The sequence below is a fragment of the Melitaea cinxia genome, chromosome 7 (assembly GCF_905220565.1).
Source record: "Melitaea cinxia chromosome 7, ilMelCinx1.1, whole genome shotgun sequence".
Classification (NCBI taxonomy): Eukaryota; Metazoa; Arthropoda; class Insecta; order Lepidoptera; family Nymphalidae; genus Melitaea; species Melitaea cinxia.
In genome coordinates this window covers 15,822,331-15,850,169 of record NC_059400.1, presented here as the reverse complement: position 1 = coordinate 15,850,169, position 27,839 = coordinate 15,822,331, and the positions used below count along the sequence as shown (strand labels likewise).

The following is a 27,839-nucleotide window of genomic DNA, read 5'->3' as shown; positions in this document are numbered from 1 at the left end:
TCCCTCAGATCGACTGCCTAAATGGGCAAAAAAGGCTTACCAGTCTAAGAAAAAGATTAATAAAATATCAAATGGTAACGATTTAAATAACCCAATAGCGTTCCGATAGATGGCGTTATTAGAAAATCGTAAATAAGTCATTCGTACAGTAGATTTTACTCCTCATAATTTTTTCATATCGGGGGCCTTGTATGAAAGTCGATTCTGTAAGGACGAAACTCCAAAAAAACATCTCTTACTTTATCGTAAATGTAATGTTGTTAGACAATTATCCAGCATTTTCAGTCAAAATAAGGTAATTTAACAACAAATTTTAATATATATTTTCCAAGCAATTTTAAACCAAGATTAACAATGGTATTCGATTGGGACGTGCGTGTTAAGATTGGTCATTGACAATGTGTGACAATCAGTGCCGTCAGAGTAAATCGGGCATATCCTGGACCAATTGAGTTGGATTGAGCTGGTGGAGATTAAACGCTCGCTGGTCGTCACAACGTCTTGACACGTAAGTACCTTACCTATATAGTTGTCTGGATATGACGAATTTCTTTGCATTGTTTGAGATGGTTTTAATTTTTTTAAATGTTCAGCAAAAAGTTTCGTGTTGATACGGAAATAAAATTTAAAAAAAAAGTTATTTATAAAAGCTTAGAGAAAGAAAAATGGTTCTCTTTCGAATTTTATTGAGAAATAATTTTATTGCAGACTAGTTTATATGAAAATTTTAGAATCCTTTGTTAACATCTGCCAGAAACTTTATAAATGTCTGTTATTTGCTTTATATCTGGAATTAGTGAACAAAATTTAAATTTATTTTAGAGATAACTTTAATATTACATTACAAGAATGTATTTAATTGAATTATGTTTCTCCGTTATTTTTTTTTATATTCTTAAAATAATTTAAGTCTATACGTTCATAAATTTATGAAACAATTTTGATTATTATTATAAAATGAATGTGGTGTACTTTTTAAAATTAATCAGTTAGTTAAATTTCTAGAAAATAATTTAAATAGTAGAAGCTTTAAAAAATTATTACTATTTATTATATATTTAGGTAAAAATCGGAAAATACGTAAATCCATGTATTATTTTTTATGTTACAATCGTATCCTTAAATAAATTCAGTGGATATTTCCTACGTTGCGAAATCATGAGCATTACGTAAAGCTCTCATAAAGGTACCGTAAAAGCGCGTTATTTCATACAGAGAAGGCGTAGAAAACCAGCGTTAGTGGGTTAGGTACGCCATAAGATATATTTCAAAAATTAAGTAAGTATTTCATGGCATTATTTTGATTTTATTTATGGATTTAATTAAACAGAAATATCAAACATGATTTCGTCAATATCATGTAGATTGGGGTGACAAGGATATTTACGATCTATTTACACGAATTTATTCAAATATTTAATGTTTTTTTTTTTTAAATCTTAGTTTTGTGTTTACAGGAATTTGCTTACGTAAGCGATACATAGATGTTTTTTCGTACATTTAAAATTTAGAAGAACTAGAAGTTACTATAGTTTATTGAAATCTAGTCTACAAGTTCAATGCCTAGTAAAGTGGGTACATGTCAGCTTGTAGCTACACAGTAGAGCTACAAAATTAGACCTTAAGTAAACACCTAACAATAGTTAGATGCATCTCTCATTATATCTCATTTTTACATTTATAATATTATTAGAATATTTCATTTATAAAAAGTAATCGCATTTAGTTACTAATTAGGTTTTTTTAACAATTTTTAAATTGCAATAGTTGTTCAATGAAGCTCATTAAACCATACAACTACATAAAGAAAGAAAATAAAAAAGTACTTCAGATACAAACGAAATCCTATACATAATATATTGACTGAATCTAGGTATTACAGTATACATGATCATGGTTTGAAAAAACCGAGTTAATTGCTGTAATCTAATCTAATATATGAAATTCTCGTGTCGCGGTGTTTGTAGTTAAACTCTTGACCGATTCTCATGAAATTTTGTGTGCATATTGGGTAGATCTGAGAATCGAATAACAGCGATCGAATGTCAGCTAGTATTTTTATACAAATTAAAATTTTAATAATTGATTTAAATTTAATTTGCAAATTGCGTCATTCCGGTCGTACGTGCTTTATGTTTATATTGCCATAAATACTCTATGAAGAACTTTTTTTACAAAAAACATTTTTTGTTTTTTTACTTTATTATTGTTTATATTTAACCTTTATTGTACTTCGATTTTCCTGAGCTTTATTTTAATTTTTTTTCATATTTTTATTTCAGTTAGTTCGATGTACTTAGGTTGAAATAAAAGCGAATGTCTACGTTAACAAGTTCTGACGTGACAAAGGGAAAAAGGGATTCATTTTTATATGTGTATTGATTATATTGATTACTTATATGTGCATTTATAAATAAATAAATTAATATTTACAATATACACACACGGTCATCTGTTCCTAAAGTAAGGAACTTAACATAACAGCTGACTGGTATAGCTACTTTTTTTTCGATAAACATACATATATAAGATTCAGAGTGGGAATCGAACCCACAACCCCCGGAGCAGAAGACAGGGGGAAAGCACTAGAAACTGCGTAAAAGGGCTAGTCATGTATCATATATATTATTCATATATATATATATGTATGTATGTATAACTACTTGACCTTTTTTAGGTCTCTTAAAGATTAACTTTTTTGTCTATAAAATTTCGTTAAATCATCAGTAAAATGAACTCAGCGTAAGCCGATAAAGCGTGCGCCGCTTTATCCTTAATACTTTTTCTTTCAACTTGTTTTACAAAAATAAATTTTTCTAATCAAAAACTTATCTTTAAGATTTTATTAATGATCTTGAGGAATATACGCTTTCCACTGGTAAAAGAATTTTCACAATATAGTTTAGTTATTACGGAGATTATCCCTACAAACCTCAACTCACAACTTTTACAATAAATATTAATTTTATATAATAAATAAGTCCGGTTTTTTTTAAACATTAATATGAGATACTTCGTACGTTGTATTTAATATTCTCAGCCTACCTGAAAGAGGATTTAAAATCGGTTTAATAGTTTCAAATTTTTTTAATAGTTCCCTATAGCCTTCCTTGGTAAATGAAATATCAAACAAAAATTTTTTTTTCAATTCGAACCTTTTTTTCTGAAAATAACGCGTTCAAACAAACTCTTCAGCTTTATAAAATTAGCCCCTACAACCCTACGAACAATCTCTCAAACTGTTATTATATTTACTATTAGATAAACAGCGATTTTCCAATTTCCAACAGGTGAACGATGAAGACATTGGTATGCGTGCTCGCGTGTTTATGTGTGTCGTCTTATTCTCTGCCACCGGATAAGGTGAGTTAGTGCCCCATTCGCGCCTCAACTCGTTAGCGACGAGCATTGATAATGTTAAGCACCTATTTCGAGTCGAGACTTCATCTCATCATCGCGTTGTACGTGTAATTTTATTACTCTTCTAAAATAACCTATGAAAAGGTCTTTCGATACACGAAGTACCTATTTACTTACTAGCTCCTCACTAGCTGTATATTGATGGTATATTCTTATTAGGCACAGTTGACAGTTTTTGACGATGCACCGCCGCAACGGTCACAGCATTGTCTCCTTAGCTGCAGGTTCGCTCCCTGTTCTAGAAAAATATCTGAATAGGTGATATAAATGTGAATGTTTGTCGAACTCTAAGGATTTCTAATAATGTTGTGTATGTTTTCGGACCCCCAACATAAGAGTTGGTTCTACCAGGATTCGTTGTGTGTGTGTGTGATTTTTCTAATATTTATGTGATTTTTAGTTATTCTTGTATTGTTATAGGTCTTATGTCGCTTTTATTTTAATATATAAGTTGTACAATCAAGCTGATTATTGGGTAAAATAACTTCATTACTTGAAAAAAAAAAAGAAATTTTTTGTTACATACTTAACATTCTTTACATACCTAAGGTCATCTGTTTCTAAAGTAGACAACTGAATGCAGGGTTGAAAGATGTTTAATGTTATAAGAGCCGGCTGATACAGATATGTATACTATGATTATGAAAATACCTAATTATGCAAATATTACACCTAGACCCGGGGCAGGAATCCACAACCGTGGAGCGGAAAGCACTGCCAACTGCGCCAATGATCTATATATTGCAAGGCTAAACAAGGTTTTATGGTATATAGTAAGAAAATTCATTATACACTGGTGTATATGTCAGAATCATATACCTACATCGTACAGCCTGGAGGCATTAAATTAAACCACACATAAGTATATTACCATTAAAAATATATTTAGGCACAAAAGGCTTAAAGCTGAACTTCAAATGCTGTTTCTGTTTGACCGATTTTTTTAACTTAGAAATGACATGACTATACGTGGTTTCATTAAATGCCTTTTGCATATGTACATGGTTTGTATAAAATATCATTCGGTATCATAGGACTTTTTATCAACAGATGCACGCATTTCACATAATTAAAACACGTAGCATAGACCTGAACAATGCCCACGGTCTGGCGATGGAGAGTAGATTGGAGAAAACATTGGAACCAACGGCATACCGGCTGGAACTCGAGCCGTACCTCGAAGATGGCGTGTTTAAAGGTCACGTGAGCATCAATGTGACCTGGCTCGAAAACACGGACGAAATAAGCGTACACTGTGCACACGAGATCGAGATCACTGAGTCGGAAGTGAAGGCGTTCATGCCGAGTAACTCGTAAGTTCGCTACGTTTATATTTAGCTACGATATTCGGACAAACAACTAGAAAGATGTCTTCTATTTTTTTTCTTAAGTTGAATTTTTGATTGAAATAAATAAATTAAAAACATTTTCGCCGAATAAATCTGGCACAACATGATCACAGTGACACATATCATTTACATTTACACAATTATTTAATGTGCTCTAAAAGATGATATCGGACTGACGGGCGTTCTTGCTGAAAAGCATATTCATAATACTACATTCTTTCTGTATTCTAAGAGTGTCTTTACGTGACTATTTTTAAAAGTATGTCATTGAAAGACGTAACAGCTACATTCGAATTATTTTGTATGGACGATTCTTATTCCATAACTGTGTTTAAAGAACATAATAGTGTACTGCTTTTTTGGAAAATGTAGGTCCGAAATCTTCGGTTATCGATAACTTTCTAATAGACTACTAAAACAAACTCCAAATTTTGTAGGTTTCGAATTATCTGATGTTTCTAGTGGAGTTTGATGGACACGAGGAATATATTAAAAACCTTCATCAGTTCGATATTGTTGTATGGCAGTTAATTGTCTAAATCTTTATTGAGCTCATTATATTGATTCATCATATATGTCATGTCATGTAACATTGATTTGTGTGGATGTTGCAAATAAAAAAAGTATTATTATTATTATTATTATTATTATTATTATTATTATTATATCTCATATTTATCAAAAAACTACGGGAACTGAAACGAACTTATTTACAATATAAATTTACTCTGCAAAACAAGTAATATAAGCGGCAAATATCTAATAAGCTGTCTGTGTAGGCAGGTGTAAGAGAACCTTATGAGAAGTTACATACTTGTGAAACAGTTTTTGCTTGTTCATTTCAAATTTTAATCAAGTATATTATGAGGAAAATTTGAGATGAAAATAAAAAATGAACATTTATAAATGCTTATTTCGTTTTTATTACTTTGAAAAATGGAGTGTGATAAGTGTACTAATGCCAGATATTACGAGTACATATATTTATGGAAAATATTCTTTAACCTATACACGGAGCTAGAAAACAGAAAGTCCGTTGTGTACAGATGCTTTGTCCATGTCAACACTCCGAAAAGAAAGTAGATAGTAGAAAGATAGTAGATAGTTTGAGAGCGACTACAAAATTTAGGCCCTATATTCTATTAGAATTTAGTATAGTAAGTAGTCTCTGTGACTTAGCTAGCAACGCCCATGAACCCAATGAAATTGTAATAAATTAGAATGCCTATCTGAAGGCCTAACTTCAACTGGTCAATTTGAACGCCCGTTCAAAATTATTAATCCTAAGAATAAATTAGCCAAGGAGCCTGACTAAGCTAGGTGAGAGCAATCACTTACTATTTCCATACGACGAGTAGATTTTAATTAATCTAAGTTAAGACTATAGTTGATCAATCGATATGTAGTGAAAAAATTAAAAACTATTCTTTTAACGCAGGAAAGAATTGCTGAAGATACCAATAAAGAAAATGAGTACAGATCCAAAGAAACCGATTGTAACGCTTCGTCTCGAGAGGACTGTGCCAAAGTCGTCAGTTGGGTTTTTAAACTTCAGTTTTAAAGGGAACATGCAGACATCTTCAACAGAAGCGTTCTTCAAAACATCTTACGTTACTGATCAAGAGACTGAAAGGTAAACAAAATTTCAAGACTCAATCGTTTTTTTATGTAACTAGGTCAGCAAACAAGCGTACGGCTCATCTGATGGTAAGCGATTACAGCAGCTTATAGACGCCTGCAATACCAGAAGCATTGCAAACGCGTTGCCGAGCCTATCCGTAATCCCCCCCAGAAGCTTTGGTAACCTTACTCCTTTACCAATAGGAACACAACATTGCTTGAAAACAGCATGTACCACCCCAGTCGGGCTGCTCCATATTTTGACTAGGAAATTTCCTGTTGTGCCCTACCCCAGTTCTAAACAATATATCTATCTGTACGGTATTAAATATTCCAATCTCTTTTGATTGTTTTGTTTCATTGGTAACTTTACCTCTACAGAGTCGATTTTAATATTGATTTGGGCTTGATATTTTGCCACATATCTTAGCAACTGCGTCAATGTGATTTAAAAAAAATGTGGAAATTCTAGTAATTTGAATATATATTTAATAGGATTGTAGCGGCTACGCAATTTCGCCCCAATAACGCGAGAAGAATGTTTCCATGCTTCGACGAACCTGCTTATAAGACGCCTTTTGAACTCAGTGTAGTGCGACCTCGGAGTATGGTTGCTCTTAGTAATACTCCTGTAGCAAGAACAGAAGATATGTAAGTTTACTTAACAACTGATTTAAGCAGAACATCATAAATAAAAACAAGAGAGAGGTAATTAAATGAGAGAGAAAGACTTGGTTCTATATAGGAGGTTTGATGTTTGGAAAAATGCTTTGTGTGAGATTCAAGTACATATAATCTTTAAATTGATATTTTAAGCAAGGAGAAAATTAAGCTAAACAGTGAATCCCTTATAAAGTTAGTTATTACGCCTTACTATTTAGAAAATATTTAAAATATATTGCTATTAGTTTGTCTCGCTGAAACTCGAGAATGGCCGGACCGATTTTGATCATAATGAAACATAAAGACTAAGTAACGGAGAATAGTAAAAACGAAAATTTAATTTGCAGATACAAAATTGTCACTTGGTTGTCAAATATTTATAGGTGCATTCAAAAAGTCTTTTGCGCATATTTTTCCCAAATGTATGTAGGTGATATGAAGTTTACCGGGTTATCTAGTATTTTATATATATTGAAAGTTAATAAAATCACTTTGTAATCCAATAATGAAGCAAATTATTTTCTCATTAAGAATTGTGCCAGACATTAATTAATTTAAGATGAAGTCATATACAAAAAATATTTTTATGTAAGAATTAAAAAATAAAGTTAGTATTTAAGGTCGACTGTACTAAACGACATAATTATTTATTTGTTAAGCGGTTGAATATTCAGCAATAACTCATATGATTTCAACATGAGATACTGGGCTTAACTCATTTGTAGTATTTAAATCTGTTTTGCTTCCTATTTAATAAAGTATAATCAATTCGGCCTAAAAATACTAGCAATGGTGAGCCAAATGCGGTTTGGGATCATTTCGAGCGAACTCCTCCAATGTCCACCTTCACATTGGGTCTCGTCATTGCCGATCTGAAACAACTCGGAGAATCCACTCATTACAAGGATGACAATGGAAATAATATTGGTGAGATAATAGATTTTATGAATATAAGGCAACATACATATACCATAAGATTAGTTCAAAAATCAAATGGAATTACTTTTATTTTAACTAGAGCTACGAGTATGGGGTCGTCCAGAATATTTACAAGCATTAGAAGGGATGAACGAGAAAGTGGCTCAAGTATTTGCGGAAGTCGCTAACTTCTGGCAAGTGCCGCTCCCTCTAACTAAACTGGATATCGTCGCCTTGCCAAACTATCAAGGAGTCAAGCCTGCTGATAATTGGGGATTGATTGTTTTCAAGTAAGTATTTTTGTTTAATGAATAACTTAGGAGAAGTAAGCAACACGAAACAATTAAATTCGTATATTAATTAATTCAATATAATTTTGTTATTCATTTTATTATTATTGTTTCAGTTTATTTTTTAATTGTACCAGTCGTCTGTTACCTATAACACAATCATTAAGTCGCTTACTTTAGGAACAGACGACCGTGTGTGTATTGTGTGTATATACTTATTTATTATTTGTGAATTTCATCTTATACTATTAAACGAGCAATTCTTGTATATATATATATAATCTGAATCTCGGAAACGGCTCCAACGATTTCCATAAAATTTAGTAGGTATATAGGAGGTTTCGGGGGAGATAAATCCATCTAACTAGGATTCATTTTTAGAAAATGACGTTTTATCCCTGTTTTTAGGGAGTGAAAAAATAGCTACAATATCGTTAGAATACGAAGGTAAATTTCGCAACTGTCATTAAAGTTGTAATAGCTCGGTGGGAAATCGGCCGGTCGGGATCAACCGAGGAGATCATGGTTCAAATCCCAATGTCCCTGATCAATTATTTTTTTCCTTTTTTTTTAATTGCACTCGTTATTTTTAAAAAAATATTATTCATATTTTATAAATATGTAATTCGAATTTAAATATGAATTCCAAAAAACACGATTTACTAAAAATACCGAGCTAGGCTCGGTCACCCAGGTACTGAAAACTTATATCGGTATTATTTGTACTTTTGTGTTTACGACGATTTAGTGGAATGTAATTTTGATGGAAAGTTGTAATTGAACTTCATTAATGGATACGTTTTACGGAATTTGCTCCTTGAATTGATTGTTAATGAGTGTGACTAACGATGGTATCAACTGACACTATCAGTCAAAGATTTATAGAGGTTGAGAGAAAAGAAAAAAGTGAGAGGGGGTGAGAAACTGACTGATGACTTTTGTTAATTTACTTACTATATGTAAAAAAGGACTGTAGTATCATATGTCATCATCATCATTACAGCCTATACAGTCCACTGTTGCACTGCAGACATAGGCCTCCACAAGTATACGTCAGAAATAACGTGAACTCATGTGTGTTGCCCAGTCACTACGCTGGGCAGGCGGGTCGGTGACCGAAGGGCTGGCTTTGTCGCACCGAACCTGTGTGTTTCAAAGCCAGCAGTTGGATGGTTATCCCGCCATACAGTACATATGTAACTGTGCGGTATGTTAGGGAAAGCGAGGCGAGCAGCCGGGGGCTGCTGCAGCTGGCGGCGGAGCTGTCGCACGCGTGGCTCGGCGCGCTCGCCTCGCCCGCGTGGTGGAGCGACGCGCACGTGAACAAGGCGCTCGTGGGCTACCTCGCCGCGGAGATCGCCTTCAAGGTAGTGTGACACTTAGAATGCGGAGCTGTCGCACGCGTGGCTCGGCGCGCTCGCCTCGCCCGCGTGGTGGAGCGACGCGCACGTGAACAAGGCGCTCGTGGGCTACCTCGCCGCGGAGATCGCCTTCAAGGTAGTGTGACACTTAGAATGCGGAGCTGTCGCACGCGTGGCTCGGCGCGCTCGCCTCGCCCGCGTGGTGGAGCGACGCGCACGTGAACAAGGCGCTCGTGGGCTACCTCGCCGCGGAGATCGCCTTCAAGGTAGTGTGACACTTAGAATGCGGAGCTGTCGCACGCGTGGCTCGGCGCGCTCGCCTCGCCCGCGTGGTGGAGCGACGCGCACGTGAACAAGGCGCTCGTGGGCTACCTCGCCGCGGAGATCGCCTTCAAGGTAGTGTGACACTTAGAATGCGGAGCTGTCGCACGCGTGGCTCGGCGCGCTCGCCTCGCCCGCGTGGTGGAGCGACGCGCACGTGAACAAGGCGCTCGTGGGCTACCTCGCCGCGGAGATCGCCTTCAAGGTAGTGTGACACTTAGAATGCGGAGCTGTCGCACGCGTGGCTCGGCGCGCTCGCCTCGCCCGCGTGGTGGAGCGACGCGCACGTGAACAAGGCGCTCGTGGGCTACCTCGCCGCGGAGATCGCCTTCAAGGTAGTGTGACACTTAGAATGCGGAGCTGTCGCACGCGTGGCTCGGCGCGCTCGCCTCGCCCGCGTGGTGGAGCGACGCGCACGTGAACATGGCGCTCGTGGGCTACCTCGCCGCGGAGATCGCCTTCAAGGTAGTGTGACACTTAGAATGCGGAGCTGTCGCACGCGTGGCTCGGCGCGCTCGCCTCGCCCGCGTGGTGGAGCGACGCGCACGTGAACAAGGCGCTCGTGGGCTACCTCGCCGCGGAGATCGCCTTCAAGGTAGTGTGACACTTAGAATGCGGAGCTGTCGCACGCGTGGCTCGGCGCGCTCGCCTCGCCCGCGTGGTGGAGCGACGCGCACGTGAACAAGGCGCTCGTGGGCTACCTCGCCGCGGAGATCGCCTTCAAGGTAGTGTGACACTTAGAATGCGGAGCTGTCGCACGCGTGGCTCGGCGCGCTCGCCTCGCCCGCGTGGTGGAGCGACGCGCACGTGAACAAGGCGCTCGTGGGCTACCTCGCCGCGGAGATCGCCTTCAAGGTAGTGTGACACTTAGAATGCGGAGCTGTCGCACGCGTGGCTCGGCGCGCTCGCCTCGCCCGCGTGGTGGAGCGACGCGCACGTGAACAAGGCGCTCGTGGGCTACCTCGCCGCGGAGATCGCCTTCAAGGTAGTGTGACACTTAGAATGCGGAGCTGTCGCACGCGTGGCTCGGCGCGCTCGCCTCGCCCGCGTGGTGGAGCGACGCGCACGTGAACATGGCGCTCGTGGGCTACCTCGCCGCGGAGATCGCCTTCAAGGTAGTGTGACACTTAGAATGCGGAGCTGTCGCACGCGTGGCTCGGCGCGCTCGCCTCGCCCGCGTGGTGGAGCGACGCGCACGTGAACAAGGCGCTCGTGGGCTACCTCGCCGCGGAGATCGCCTTCAAGGTAGTGTGACACTTAGAATGCGGAGCTGTCGCACGCGTGGCTCGGCGCGCTCGCCTCGCCCGCGTGGTGGAGCGACGCGCACGTGAACAAGGCGCTCGTGGGCTACCTCGCCGCGGAGATCGCCTTCAAGGTAGTGTGACACTTAGAATGCGGAGCTGTCGCACGCGTGGCTCGGCGCGCTCGCCTCGCCCGCGTGGTGGAGCGACGCGCACGTGAACAAGGCGCTCGTGGGCTACCTCGCCGCGGAGATCGCCTTCAAGGTAGTGTGACACTTAGAATGCGGAGCTGTCGCACGCGTGGCTCGGCGCGCTCGCCTCGCCCGCGTGGTGGAGCGACGCGCACGTGAACAAGGCGCTCGTGGGCTACCTCGCCGCGGAGATCGCCTTCAAGGTAGTGTGACACTTAGAATGCGGAGCTGTCGCACGCGTGGCTCGGCGCGCTCGCCTCGCCCGCGTGGTGGAGCGACGCGCACGTGAACAAGGCGCTCGTGGGCTACCTCGCCGCGGAGATCGCCTTCAAGGTAGTGTGACACTTAGAATGCGGAGCTGTCGCACGCGTGGCTCGGCGCGCTCGCCTCGCCCGCGTGGTGGAGCGACGCGCACGTGAACATGGCGCTCGTGGGCTACCTCGCCGCGGAGATCGCCTTCAAGGTAGTGTGACACTTAGAATGCGGAGCTGTCGCACGCGTGGCTCGGCGCGCTCGCCTCGCCCGCGTGGTGGAGCGACGCGCACGTGAACAAGGCGCTCGTGGGCTACCTCGCCGCGGAGATCGCCTTCAAGGTAGTGTGACACTTAGAATGCGGAGCTGTCGCACGCGTGGCTCGGCGCGCTCGCCTCGCCCGCGTGGTGGAGCGACGCGCACGTGAACAAGGCGCTCGTGGGCTACCTCGCCGCGGAGATCGCCTTCAAGGTAGTGTGACACTTAGAATGCGGAGCTGTCGCACGCGTGGCTCGGCGCGCTCGCCTCGCCCGCGTGGTGGAGCGACGCGCACGTGAACAAGGCGCTCGTGGGCTACCTCGCCGCGGAGATCGCCTTCAAGGTAGTGTGACACTTAGAATGCGGAGCTGTCGCACGCGTGGCTCGGCGCGCTCGCCTCGCCCGCGTGGTGGAGCGACGCGCACGTGAACAAGGCGCTCGTGGGCTACCTCGCCGCGGAGATCGCCTTCAAGGTAGTGTGACACTTAGAATGCGGAGCTGTCGCACGCGTGGCTCGGCGCGCTCGCCTCGCCCGCGTGGTGGAGCGACGCGCACGTGAACAAGGCGCTCGTGGGCTACCTCGCCGCGGAGATCGCCTTCAAGGTAGTGTGACACTTAGAATGCGGAGCTGTCGCACGCGTGGCTCGGCGCGCTCGCCTCGCCCGCGTGGTGGAGCGACGCGCACGTGAACAAGGCGCTCGTGGGCTACCTCGCCGCGGAGATCGCCTTCAAGGTAGTGTGACACTTAGAATGCGGAGCTGTCGCACGCGTGGCTCGGCGCGCTCGCCTCGCCCGCGTGGTGGAGCGACGCGCACGTGAACAAGGCGCTCGTGGGCTACCTCGCCGCGGAGATCGCCTTCAAGGTAGTGTGACACTTAGAATGCGGAGCTGTCGCACGCGTGGCTCGGCGCGCTCGCCTCGCCCGCGTGGTGGAGCGACGCGCACGTGAACAAGGCGCTCGTGGGCTACCTCGCCGCGGAGATCGCCTTCAAGGTAGTGTGACACTTAGAATGCGGAGCTGTCGCACGCGTGGCTCGGCGCGCTCGCCTCGCCCGCGTGGTGGAGCGACGCGCACGTGAACAAGGCGCTCGTGGGCTACCTCGCCGCGGAGATCGCCTTCAAGGTAGTGTGACACTTAGAATGCGGAGCTGTCGCACGCGTGGCTCGGCGCGCTCGCCTCGCCCGCGTGGTGGAGCGACGAGCACGTGAACAAGGCGCTCGTGGGCTACCTCGCCGCGGAGATCGCCTTCAAGGTAGTGTGACACTTAGAATGCGGAGCTGTCGCACGCGTGGCTCGGCGCGCTCGCCTCGCCCGCGTGGTGGAGCGACGCGCACGTGAACAAGGCGCTCGTGGGCTACCTCGCCGCGGAGATCGCCTTCAAGGTAGTGTGACACTTAGAATGCGGAGCTGTCGCACGCGTGGCTCGGCGCGCTCGCCTCGCCCGCGTGGTGGAGCGACGCGCACGTGAACAAGGCGCTCGTGGGCTACCTCGCCGCGGAGATCGCCTTCAAGGTAGTGTGACACTTAGAATGCGGAGCTGTCGCACGCGTGGCTCGGCGCGCTCGCCTCGCCCGCGTGGTGGAGCGACGCGCACGTGAACAAGGCGCTCGTGGGCTACCTCGCCGCGGAGATCGCCTTCAAGGTAGTGTGACACTTAGAATGCGGAGCTGTCGCACGCGTGGCTCGGCGCGCTCGCCTCGCCCGCGTGGTGGAGCGACGCGCACGTGAACAAGGCGCTCGTGGGCTACCTCGCCGCGGAGATCGCCTTCAAGGTAGTGTGACACTTAGAATGCGGAGCTGTCGCACGCGTGGCTCGGCGCGCTCGCCTCGCCCGCGTGGTGGAGCGACGCGCACGTGAACAAGGCGCTCGTGGGCTACCTCGCCGCGGAGATCGCCTTCAAGGTAGTGTGACACTTAGAATGCGGAGCTGTCGCACGCGTGGCTCGGCGCGCTCGCCTCGCCCGCGTGGTGGAGCGACGCGCACGTGAACAAGGCGCTCGTGGGCTACCTCGCCGCGGAGATCGCCTTCAAGGTAGTGTGACACTTAGAATGCGGAGCTGTCGCACGCGTGGCTCGGCGCGCTCGCCTCGCCCGCGTGGTGGAGCGACGCGCACGTGAACAAGGCGCTCGTGGGCTACCTCGCCGCGGAGATCGCCTTCAAGGTAGTGTGACACTTAGAATGCGGAGCTGTCGCACGCGTGGCTCGGCGCGCTCGCCTCGCCCGCGTGGTGGAGCGACGCGCACGTGAACAAGGCGCTCGTGGGCTACCTCGCCGCGGAGATCGCCTTCAAGGTAGTGTGACACTTAGAATGCGGAGCTGTCGCACGCGTGGCTCGGCGCGCTCGCCTCGCCCGCGTGGTGGAGCGACGCGCACGTGAACAAGGCGCTCGTGGGCTACCTCGTCGCGGAGATCGCCTTCAAGGTAGTGTGACACTTAGAATGCAGATTCTATTTCAGAATTTTGTGGAAAAAATATTGGTCCTGCATCAAAGAAAGGCTATATTTTTTTTTTTGAAATATTCTAATGGTTAAAAAGCTTTTAGGTTTTTGCAATCTGCAGAAATTTATGTAAAAAGTTACTGTTTTTGGTTCTGTGGCAAAAAAGCTATAATGTTTTTTTAAATGTGAGAATTTAACAATTTTTTTTTCACATTAATCGATTTACTTCAGTAAATTAAACGACAGGAACGAAATAATTTAAGATATATTTTAAAAAAGTGTGTTATATATTTTCTGAAAAATATTGAAAAAAAAGTCCATTTATAAACGAAAACACTATGAAATCGTGTTCACGAAGAACGAAGCCAAGAATATTCAACGTTTCCTCGTTAAATCGCAAAACCGATTCTTTGGATGAAAAATGAGCTGTTCTTCCTGTCAGCAATGAAGGCAATAAAACGACCGATAAGCTCTTGTAAGGTTTTTTCTCGGTATTATTAGTCTGTTTGTTTGTAGGGAGCTAAACTGTGTCCGCTCTTAATATCGTTGATTTTTTTAAAAGCTTTTATTTAACTTGCAGTGTATGTATGTATGTTTGTTGGGGTGGAATCTTGCAAATCAATTTTGAAACAAATATATCTTCAACTGATTGAGGTGATTTTTTTTATAAACGTTTCCTTTGATTACCATGTATAATAAGCCATCGACGTTTTCTAAATTCAACATGGCGGAACACCCAAGATGATCGACTAGTTATTTTAATGTATTCCTATAATATGGATACAAAATGAAATGGCTTGTTAAGAGTAATTTAAAAATAAAGTAGCATCATGCCAAATCTAATATTGCGGACTTTTGAAGATGACGGACTACCTATTTTTAATACACTCCTACAATATGAATATCAAATGAACGGACTTGTTGAGAGTAACTCAAAACATTTTGTGACGTTACTACAAATTCAGTATAGTAGATATCTAAAGATGGCGGATTAAGTTTTTTGTACTGCCCTACAGTATGGGTATCAATGGAAAGGATTTGCAGAGAGTAACTCAAAAAATAAAAAGATGTTACTTTAAATCCAATATGGAGGATTTCTAAGTATGTCGGACAACGTTTTTTATGTCTTTCTACATTATGGGTATCATATAAAAGGATTTGCTAAGAATACTAGACTGAGAAATCAGTTTAGTAGTTTTTGATAACTAAAAAATAAACAATGAATTAAAAGTAAAAACTTTTTAAAGACAAGTTATTTTAAATGACCGAAATATTTTTCGGTGGATAAGATAATCTTTTACTATAAACATACGTAAGTGATTACACAATTTGTATGACATAACAGTTTGTCGCGAGATTTATCTATGTAGATAAACAAGGATATTAAATACGTTGATCTTATTGATTTAATTTTTAAGATTTTCAAACCAAGTGAGTCATCATTACAGCCTATACAGTCCACTGCTGGACATAGGCCTCCACAAGTTTACGCCAAAATAAAACGTGAACTCATGTGTTTTGCCCATAGTCACCACGCTGGGCAGGCGGGTTGGTGACCGCAGTACTGGCTTTGTCGCACCGAAGACGCTGCTGCCCGTCTTCGGCCTGAGTATTTCAAAGCCAGCAGTTGGATGGTTATCCCGCCATCGGTCGGCTTCTTGAGTTCCAAGGTGGTTGTGGAACCTTGTTATCCCTTAGTCGCCTCTTACGACACCCACGGGAAGAGAGGGGGTGGCTAAATTCTTTAGTGCCGTAGCCACACAGCACCAACCAAGTGAGTACGAGTACTTAATTCTTGCGACAAGCTTTTAAGACGTCTGCAACACTAGAAGTATCGCAATCGCGTTGCCGACCCTACTCACAATCCCCCGCAGGGGCTCGGGTCACCTTACTTACCACAGGATCACAACACTGCTTGAAAGCAGTATTATTTAGCTATGCTCTTCTGTAAGGTCGAGGTACTTCCCCAGTCGGGCTGCTCCAGATTTTGAGAAGGATATTTTCTGCTGTGCCCTACCTCAGTTAAAACTTCTTAGAAAGTTCTCTTTCTGTCCAATATTTCATTTTAATTTATTTAAATAATTAAATATCCTTAGATAAACAACGGTTCGGAGATGGAGGGAAAGTGGCCGATGACTGTTCTATATTCCCTGTACTACGAATTTAGTAAGCGCTACCCCCATTCTCGCATCACTGGCATGAAGCAAGAGACTGCTTGCACCAAGATAGAGCTGTTGTTCCGAATGTTCAACTACACTCTCGGAGGAGACACGTTTAGGAAAGGACTGAGGATGTTTATTGAGTCCAGGTAGTTTGTTTTATATAAGATTTTCATGTTACGTTCTAACTTTTTTCTATTCTCGTAACTTTTGATGAAAATGATTTTTTTCGGGAATAATAAAAGGCACATATATGTTTTAAGCATGGATGTCTATGTCCAGCAGTGGACTGTATAGGCTGTAATGATGATATGTTTTAAGCTAGTCATCATTATCATCATCATTCCAGCCTATTGCAGTTTACTGCTGGACATAGGCCTCCAGAAGTTCAAGCCAAAAATGGCGTGAACTCATGTGTTTTGTCATAGTCACCACGCTGGGCAGGCTGGTGGGTGACCGCAGTGCTGGCTTTGTCGCACCGAAGACGCTGCTGCCCGTCTTCGGCCTGTGTGTTTCAAAGCCAGCGGTTAGATGGTTATTCTGCCATCGGTCGGCTTTTTAAGTTCCAAGGTGGTAGTGGAACTGTTTTATCTCTTAGTCACCTCTTACGACATCCACGGGAAGAGAGGGGGTGGCTATATTCTTTGGTACCGTAGCCACACAGCACTAACTTAAGCTAGTATGAAATAGTAATAAAAAGTATTTATTATATATATGTATATTTAAGTACTTGTGTCATACATGCACACAGTCTATAAACATAATAGTAAACAATGGGATTAAAGTTAACCACAGTAAAAAATTTAACAAATTACGTCATTTAATCACAAAAGTCGTAAAAAAATATTTATTGAGTACCTATTGCCAGATATTTGGAAATTTTGTCTCTTTCTTAATAATTATTTAATCATTTCACGCCAACAAGCATGTTTTTAATATGTACGTATTTAATGGTATAAATTAAAAAAATATATATTAATTCGTTTACTAAAATTTTTTAAATTTGCTGTTACTATAATTATATATTATATAACTTTTTTTATATTTTAGGAAATTTAAAACATTTACCGGCGATGACATCTGGAATGCTCTAAACACAGCCGCAGTCGCTGATGGCAAAATACCCTCGGATCTTGATGTTAAAACTGTAGCAAAAAGCTGGATTGAGAAAGATAGATTGCCACTTATAACTGTTAACAGAAATTATGAGACCAATTCAGCTATGGTCACTCAGGTATGTGTTTGTCTACAGGTATAATATAAAGATTTAGTTATATATTTAGTTTCGTGGACAACAACCTAATCCTGTGTTGTTGTATCCGTTTGTTGCATAGCTTTGTGTTGTTGTGTTTTATCACATAAAAATATCTTAAATATGTAAAGCAAAATTAAGTCTAAAGTAATACTGAGTTTGAGAATTAACCTGGTAAATTTTTTAACTGTTGTAATCGCTCTACAGAGTTTATGGTATGAAGACTTTTGCGTCGCGTATTTATACAATCAAATTTACATATTTTGAAGTATTTATACTTACCGTTGTCTTAGGAATTATAATTAGATTTTTATAAGAACGTTTAATATTTTTTTAAAGTTATGTAGACTTAATAGTATTATACAAATTTAGAAAGTATACCTTCGTGAACGTCCTCACGACGTCCCCGACGCAGCAAAGATGCTCTGGTGGGCGCCGCTCGTGGTGGCTCGCAGCGACCGCCTGGACTTCACCAACACCACACCCGTCGCTTGGATGAGGAACCACAGAGAACTGAACCTTATAAACATGCCTGATAAAGATCACTTCATAATTGTCAATCCCGAGGAGATTGGTGAGTGGCAGAATAAAATTAGAGTATTTTTTGTTGATTGGTAATTCTTTTTCTCAAAAGTGTTTATAGTACTTTTCTAGTCTGGAAGGATAGAACTTAAATGACTTCTCGAAACCATAAGTCATTAAAAATAAATGCGTATTAGTAGGAAGATTATTTATTTAAATTTTTTACTTAATATTATAATCGTACCAGCTATCTGTGAAAACTTTAGAAAACTTTGAAAAGTTAGTAAATATATATTTTTATTTACTTCTCTTATTCAGTTTTAATTGATATAATGCTGTTAAAGTTCGTTTCATTTATTAAAAAGTGTATAACGGTAAATATAAAATTTATAATCGGCAGTGGGCTGTTACCGATAACACAATCATTAAGTTGCTAACTTTAGGAACAGACGACCGTATGTGTATTGTGTATATTTATATAAAAAAAATGATGATTATGAGATAACGTATATTACGTCCTGTTAAATGTCATTTCTTCATTTTTTTTTTCATTTAGTTCATTTAAACCCGTAAATCCATAAGAATATGTTCACATTTAAATAAATAAAATTCAACAGCACCATTCCCCGTAAACTACGATCAAGATAACTGGAATCTCATATCATCGTATCTACAAAGTGAGAAACGAACTAAAATACCAGAACTGACCCGAGCCAAACTGTTGCACGACGCGTGGAACCTGGCGTACGCCGGCCAGTTGTCGTTCGCCACCGCCTTCAACATGACGCTGTTCTTGAAACACGAGCGACACCACTTGGTATGGGACCCCGTGTTCACGATGATCGATCACGTCGGACGGCACATCTGTTCCAGTATTCATGACAAATTTCACGTGAGTATGAATAAAATATTGTCTAGATAATAAATACGTTCATAGCTTACGTATGTAAATACGATTTTATAGTCGTCTGTTTATAAGGGAGGATATTTATAATACACATATAACTAGTTGACTCGGCAAACGTTGTCTTGCCGCTAAACGCTATTTAAAAATAGGGGTTGGTGGTAGAAGGGTGAAAATTTAGGGCTGTATGTATTTTTCAACGCCAAATCATAATAAAATAAAAAATAAACAATTTATCTAAAAATTAAAAAAAATAAGGGTTGGACTACCCTTAACATTTAGGGGGATGAAAAATAGATGTTGTTCGATTCTCAGACCTACACAATATGCACACAGAATTTCATGAGAAACGGTCAAGCCGTTTCGGAGGAGTTTAACTACAAACACCGCGACACGAGAATTTTATATATTAGATAGATAAAAGCAAATGTACATGTACATACTACACCCAATCTTTGAGCGGGAATCAGGAGTCAGTCGAACGTTTTATTTATTTCTTTTTCCTTTTTTTTGTCATTACAGTGTAATTCTAGAGTAATTTATATTTGAATTCTTAAATAAATTTTATTTACTGCTTAATTTGTTCAGTCGCTTTTTGAATTAATGTGTGTGTTGTCCTTAAAATATTGATTGATTTAAATTGTATCATCATTACAGCCTATACAGTCCACTGCTGGACATAGGCCTCCACAAGTTTACGTCAAAAATAACGTGAACTCATGTGTGTTGCCCATAGTTACCACGCTGGGCAGGCGGGTTGGTGACCGCATTACTGGCTTTGTCGCACCGAAGACGCTGCTGCCCGTCTTCGGTCTGTGTATTTCAAAGCCAGCCTTTGGATGGTTATCCCGCCATCGATCGGCTTTTTAAGTTCCAAGGTGGTAGCGGAACTGTGTTATCCCTTAGTCGCCTCTTACGACACTCACGGGAAGAGAGGAGGTGGCCATATTCTTTAGTACCGTAGCCACACAGTACAACAATTTAAATTAATTATTAATTTAAATTATATGTTGGATACATATGAATAATTTTTTAAAATGTGATAGGATAAATGGTTATTAGTAAATAGTTTCTTGTGGTCTACATTCATGTGTAATAAATTTTATTTTGTTTTATTTTGCTGTTTGTTTTCGAAACAAAAAAAAAGTTGCTCGGAAATGTTTAAAGCTTCGTATTGTGGTTTCAACTACAATTGTTTCTACTTGTCCTTTGAAGTTAGATTAAAGCAAGTATAGTTGAATATTTTTTCATTTACCTTTAGAAGTTTTACTATTGGTATTTAAATTACGTATCATACTAGCTCTTTTATCTAATATATAAAATTCTCGTGTCGCGGTGATTGTAGTTAAACTTCTCCGAATCGGGTTGACCGATTCTCATGAAATTTTGTGTGCATATCGGGTAGGTCTGAGAATCGAACAACATCTATTTTTCATACCCCTAATTTGAATGGGGGGGGGGGGGGGGTTAAGGAGGTTAATAAGATATATGGCAAAACAACGTTTGCGCTGTCAGCTAGTTTATAAATAAAATTAAAGGTATTATAAAATGAGATAACGTATCCTGCAAATGAATCTATAATAATAAATACCTAAATAAACGCTTCACACTCATACACAAACATATTTATTATTAGGAAACTTAGTACAATTTTTGTATCTTAAAACGTCTCCTCCGGGCCGATGAGCAGAAGTGGAATGTTACATGCCGAATCATCAAAAAAAAAAAACAATATCCAAATTTGATTTACTGTCATATTTTATTACGATTATCTGAATTTTAAATATATTTTGACATATTTAAGCGATATTAGTCATCGGATATTTAGGAAAGTTATGACCCGCAACACCGATGTTATGATAGTCTGAAACCTTATTCCTTACCGCGCAGACGTACGTGCGTATCCTGCTGAGTCCACTGTACGAAGAGCTGACGAAGGACGTCGGCGAGGACGAGGAGAGCTGGCGCAAGAACCTGCGCTCGTTGTGCAAGACGTTCCTCTGCCGCGCCGGCTACGAGCCGTGCGTGCGCGAGGCGCGCGAGCAGTTCGCGGCGTGGCGCGCGGCGCCCGGCCCCGACGACGGCAACCCGTGAGTGGCGCCTCCTCGTAGCTCGCACTGCTGGAGCTGCCTCGCTAGTGGCGAGAGACGACGGCAACCCGTGAGTGGCGCCTCCTCGTAGCTCGCACTGCTGGAGCTGCCTCGCTAGTGGCGAGAGACGACGGCAACCCGTGAGTGGCGCCTCCTCGTAGCTCGCACTGCTGGAGCTGCCTCGCTAGTGGCGAGAGACGACGGCAACCCGTGAGTGGCGCCTCCTCGTAGCTCGCACTGCTGGAGCTGCCTCGCTAGTGGCGAGAGACGACGGCAACCCGTGAGTGGCGCCTCCTCGTAGCTCGCACTGCTGGAGCTGCCTCGCTAGTGGCGAGAGACGACGGCAACCCGTGAGTGGCGCCTCCTCGTAGCTCGCACTGCTGGAGCTGCCTCGCTAGTGGCGAGAGACGACGGCAACCCGTGAGTGGCGCCTCCTCGTAGCTCGCACTGCTGGAGCTGCCTCGCTAGTGGCGAGAGCAGACGTCTTGTTATATACGAGAAGAGAAAACGGCCGTGAGTAAGATGAGAGAAGACGTCTTCTAATATAGGAGAAGAGAAAACAGTCGTGAGTAAGATATAGGTAGCAGTTATTACATCTGCAAATCAAAATACCTAGTATTAGATTATCATCATCATCATTTCAGCTGATCACAGTCCACTGCTGGACATAGGCCTCCATAAGTTCACGCCAAATGGCGTGAGCTTGTGTGTTTTTCCCATAGTCACCACGCTGGGCAGGCGGGTCGGTGACCGCAGGGCTGGCTTTGTCGCACCGAAAACGCGCTGCACATCTTCGGCCTGTGTATTTCAAAGCCAGCGGTTGGACGGTTATCCCGCCATCGGTCGGCTTTGTAAGTTCCAAGGTATTAGATACTTATGATGTAATCTTGGTCTGACAGTTTTAAATACCCTTGTCAAGTGTTAAATCACGATGTTAAGTAAGTATGCATGCTGAAGTCGCTTCCAGATTATGGGGAAGTAGTAATTACTCCACGTTTATTTTATTTATATTATGGTTATGAAATAATTCTACCAATTTATTTCTACCATATATTACTTATAAGCCGATCAACGAATTACACCTAGTATTTATGACAATAGACAACTTTTGTTTCTTTTTCAAACACAATTTTTATATAATCATTAATAAATTTTATCAATAATCGTTTTATGACAAATATTTAGTGAAGGCTTTTAAACGGGCCAGTATTTATGTCAGTAATTTCGTTGACTTTTTAATCTGTTAATTTTGTGTTTAGCAATAGTACTACTAATGGTTTTTCATTCGTTTTAAATTTATGCGAGAGCATTTTAATAGAAGTTCATGCTCTGTGGTAAAAAATACAAAATGAACTCCAAAATGCAAAGAGGCGAATAAAAGAAAGTTTTAATAAATTTAAAGCTCGTTTTAACGTAAACTAGAGCTAACAGGGATTTTAAAATAGTAGTTGCTAAAATTAGAACGTTTACATGCAGTCCATTTTTGTAATGCAAAGCTTTTTTTCGCCATTAAAAGCTAAACAAAAATATAGCGAGCAAAAGTTTAATCAAAACAAACGAAAATGATTTCGAATAGATGTCATATTCGTATATCGTGTGCTGCTCAGGCACCTTTTAATATCAGCAGCAGTTATAATAATTATATGTTTTTTATGTTTATATTATTTATGAGGTAGAGAATGCTAGAAATCAGGAATAGACCCCCGAAGAACGAAAATACTATTCTTAAGTAATTTTGTATTCAATGGTGAGTAAAATAGCTAGACCTCCTGAGGATGCGATGTACTGATAGCAGTGGTAGGGTCGCTACCCGCTCGTAGTGCTCCTGGAATTGCAGACGTTCAATGGCCATGATAACCACTTATCTGGCGGAGATTATTTATTTATTTTGGTTATGTTATCAAGCGGATTATATGGTATCACCCTGCCACCCAGTGCTAAAAAAGAAATCTTAAATAGGACGAACATCTTCAATGTGCGGTTAGATCGATATCAAACGAATCACGATTCCATTTATCAGAATGTTGACAGCTGGATGGGACATCCATTCGTGTTATCCATTAGCGCGAAAATTTAATTTATTCCTGGTCTTATAGCAAATGTGAAAATTTAATCATTCCCTTTTTTGATGGAAAACAGGGGTTTTATGGATTGTCTAAGTAAGGTCTGTCACTAATTTGTACCTATGCATTTTTTTTTTTGGATATGAACCTTGAACGGATCGACTTGTGTCAAATTTTTACACTTTTCGTTGGTTATTTATAGTTACAAAAATTATTTTTTAATTGTTCTAAAATCACGATCAAAGTCTTGAAGATAATTCAACTGAAAAAAAATTATCATGGCACAGAATTCAGTAACTTTTATCATTATATATTTTATTATTATATTATTAATATTTCCTTTACATGATTTAACCATTAAATTATCATTAATATATTTTCAATTAGGTACTAGTTGAATGCTTCTAAATAGACATCTAAATTCAACTACGTAAACCTTTTTATTGTTTTCTTCGGCTGATTTTTCCCCTTTCTTCTATTGTAGTCGGGGTTCATCATTCAGCGTGCTTCGGCCATTAATAATGTCACGTATTGTTCAAGCTCGAGACGGTTTTATGTTTATTTTTATTGTTATTAGTATGAAATGTATTTTAACTAGGCTAAGTTCTTTATTCATATTTCGGCCTCGATGGAATTCTATTAATTATAAATATACATTCTCTTTGAAACGTATAATAAAATTATTACAATTTAAATAATATACCGTAAATAGGCAAAAATAATATTCCTTTTGTTATTTTGAATTTATTTTTAAATATATTTATTACTTGTGATGTATTTACGGGTTTATTTTGTTTCACTATAAAGAGCTATAATGCTTTGGATATGGTAATGTACCTAACCTACTGAAATAGGGAGATAGGGTTCATAAGCACCTTTGAATTGTTATTTTACAGATTAAAATTTTAAAACTGATTATTATTCTTAAAAGTGTTGATTCTGCAGAGAAGAATCAGCAGGTAACTCCGCAGTTACTCTATTGAAAATAATATATAAACTGTGTTTTAGTACAAAATTTGTAATTACTTGCATGAAATACAGCGCCATAAGTTCACACATCTTTATCATCTCCGAATAATAAGGTTTATCTATTAATTTCTTTTTGATAAACACTTTACATTTACGTTGCGACAATTGCGAAATCGTTTGTGGGATTTTATTATACGTGCGTATATCATAACCCAGAAAGGAGACTTTTTTAGGACGTTAACAGTCGGAAACTTGGAGTTACAAAAAAAATATATCGTTTGTTTTTTTCTTGAAAATTGGAAAATTGCTGACCTATTTTGTTTTCCCATTAAAAAGATTTACTTAAAAGATTTAATTTTTCCCAGGATATCCAATCAGTACATCTGTCCTGTATTCGAATGGGGCTCGGAACAAGAATGGGATTTCGGTCTACAGAGGGTAATAAACTTCCCTCCATCGAGGAAACAGAGCGAGAGAACTTACCTTCTGAAGACCCTTGCAGGCTGCCCAATAGATGAATACAAGATTGAGAAATTACTGAACATAACCGTTCTAGAAGGCAATGGAAACTTTACGGAAACTGATCTCTTCCTTATATTCAGTATGTTAACTGGCAGCTCTCAGGGTTACACGACGCTGTTTCATTTCCTGAATAACAACTGGGACACTTTAAAAGAGAAGTAAGTATAAGGGGGTATCCATATTTTTAAAGTACTTTTGTCATTTTGAAATAAACGCAATGATAAGCACGTGAAGTCGTGTATAAGCAAAAGTATTGATAAGTGACCTTGATAGCTTGAAAGCTTATATAGATGTTAGAGACTAGATTTTGCGAGGCTTTTTTTAAAGGCCCATAATCTTTCCCTACAAACACACTAAGGCAAAGAAGAAACTCGCCAGTTTTTTACTGACTGTATAGATATACAAAAATCGGAATGAAAGTAGAATTATTTTCCCATTCATTAGTTAATTAATTTTATGAGGCGTATGTCGTAGAAGTATATATTACAAACAAAGCGAAGTCTTTGAATCATAATTCCGTGAAATATGAATGAAGCTTTAATTACGCTTCCAACCTTTTTGCTTGTGATTTATTTATGAAAATGTAACAATGGAAAATTGGAAAAATCTGCTTTAATTTCGGTTTACTTGTAACCCTAATTTAGAGCGATAATGATAGTCTTAAGTTAAATTTTGGGTAGGTTAGTGAGCGAGTGAATGAGTAAATAAATGAGTAAGGGACTGAGCAAGTGAGTGACTGGTCTTGGTGTTTGTGCAGTCCTTGTGGGTCCCCACCGTGCCTCGGAGAGCACGTTAAGTCGTCGGTCCCGGTTGTTATCATGTACACCTGAAAGCGATCGTTACTCATAGTAGGGAATATATCCGCCCACCCGCATCGGAGCAGCGTGGTGGATTAAGCTCTGATCCTTCTCCTACATGGGGAAAGAGGCCTATGCCCAGTAGTGGGACAGGCTGAAGCGTAAGCGTCATAACAAGTAAAGTTTTTATTTTATATAGTAAATAAAGATTTGTTTTATTTTATATCTAAAGTGGATATGATTTACTCGTTTTATAAATTTTACGAATATTGGAAAAGTTTATAACGACCTCTTCAAGATATATACGGCGTTGACTTACAACAACTTTTCTAATATTAAACTTAATGTTGTTTTCTTGGTTCGAGGGAAATTTAACAAGAAAACTATTTTATTTGAAAAAATTAAAACTGTTTTTAAACTATTTTCATGCTAGATAAAATAAATATGTAAATAAGAAAATGTGCTTAAAACATTTGTTGAAGAATACATTGTTTTAAGCTAACGCGAACACTTTTCATATTTAAATTTATATTCGCCATGATCACGGGAAGTTTGTCTACCTGGGACTTTAACAAAAAAAAAAAACGTGGTAGGCACCCGAACAAATATAAATTTAAATATGAAAAATACATCGTTTCTCAATGTTTTATAAGGTACTTCTTGTTATGCCAGTTTTTAAAACTTTTATCAAAATTGCAACGTATGTATATGCGTATGTATGTTTGGTAGGGCAGAATCTTGGACCTCAATTTTGAAGCACATAATTATGATTAAGGATTGCAATCCGGTGTCGTTTTAAGCTACTGACACATACATACTGTGGATAGGGATTGCAATCCGGTCGGATTCGGTCAAATTTTCGTCAATCGGTACTGGGTTCAGCCGGATTGATCAAAACATAAATAACCTAACTTTGTATTTTAATGATAAATTTAAGGCAAATATAAAAATCTCTGGTTTGAACATTTAAATTTGTTGAAGTAAGCAAAGTTCCTTTATTCAAAAAACACTACTACAGTTGACTTACGAACAGTTTAATTTCGAACACGTCGTATTAACACGTGGTGAGATGGTAAAAAAAAATGGATTTATTATTCCTTTTAAAACTTTCACGCCATCTGTCGAGTTATTATTTGATTGATATCCGATAGTCTTGGTTACGGTTGCAAGACTCGGAGACCCTAGTTTGAATATTAATGTTTCTTGATGTTTTGCAAGTAACTACAATGTTGAATGAAGATAATATTAATTCTAGCACAATGAGTGAAGTAATTTCAGTGTTGTTTCAGCTGTAAATAGAGTTGAATATCTTCACCACAGCGCCTCTATAGTCAATTTAAATCGTTGAAAACGATTAATCAAGTTTTTTTAGTCCGGTGATGGCAATTTTCTAAAAAAATGCCGTCACCGGCAACTTGGCACCGGACCCCTAGGTGGTGAATGATGTCGGATCCACCGTATTACTAAATATGACAATATATCATGTAAATCGTGTAATGAAGTTAAATGTTAATGTAAAAAGTTTTAAAGTAAAAGTTTATTTTATCCGTTTTAACACATTCAAATGCCAGGTTTATTTTTAAATTTTCTTTTAATTTATTTATGTATACAACAGCTAACTTTTTAATATTTATTTTATATAAATCTGTCAATCACAAACTTGGTCTCTTATGGTCTGCTCCTGGGCATCGTCGTTCTAAGGTCCAACCCGGTTCTCAAGAATGCTTTTCAAACATCGGCTCTCAATTTAACGCATCATACCTTTTCCAAAAATCTGTATCCCTTTTTAGCAATTATATTTATTATCTATGATTTTTTACAGGTTTGCCAGTAAAACTAACATTTGGGATAACCTAATAACTTCAGCGACATCCGAGTTTAAGACACAAGCTGGTCTAGAATTAGTGTCGAACCTGTACGTGGCCCATCAGGGAGAATTCGGTTCTGCGGAGCACATTATAGAAAAATCGATGAGGAATATAAGAGAGGAAGCGAAATGGTCGGCAGAAAATCTACCAGTTATCGAGAAATGGCTTGATAATTATATCAATAATGCTGACGTTAAGGATGACCAGTATATTAAAAAACTACAGTAGTTAACGGTATATATCAAAAATTGTCATGTTATATAATAAAATCAAATCTGAAATTAACAAGAGAATAAAAAAAAAATTTGTGGTATTTTAATAACTACTGTTATATCTAGTAAGCATTTAATACGATTTGATTAAATTGTA

The 27,839-nt window shown here is 40.1% G+C and overlaps 1 protein-coding gene across 1 annotated transcript; it reads left to right on the top strand.

Annotated features, from left to right (window-relative positions):
- Positions 1-455: 455 nt before the first annotated feature.
- LOC123655032 (aminopeptidase N) lies at positions 456-27,839 on the top strand. The gene is made up of 15 exons (XM_045590880.1): positions 456-508; positions 3,291-3,363; positions 4,471-4,733; positions 6,208-6,402; positions 6,885-7,040; positions 7,840-7,979; positions 8,071-8,260; positions 9,477-9,627; positions 16,421-16,632; positions 17,534-17,717; positions 18,108-18,309; positions 18,875-19,149; positions 21,052-21,251; positions 24,649-24,963; positions 27,425-27,839. Exons 2-15 carry the CDS (start codon positions 3,298-3,300, stop codon positions 27,696-27,698), a joined length of 2,823 nt encoding a protein of 940 aa, XP_045446836.1. The 5' UTR covers positions 456-508; positions 3,291-3,297; the 3' UTR covers positions 27,699-27,839.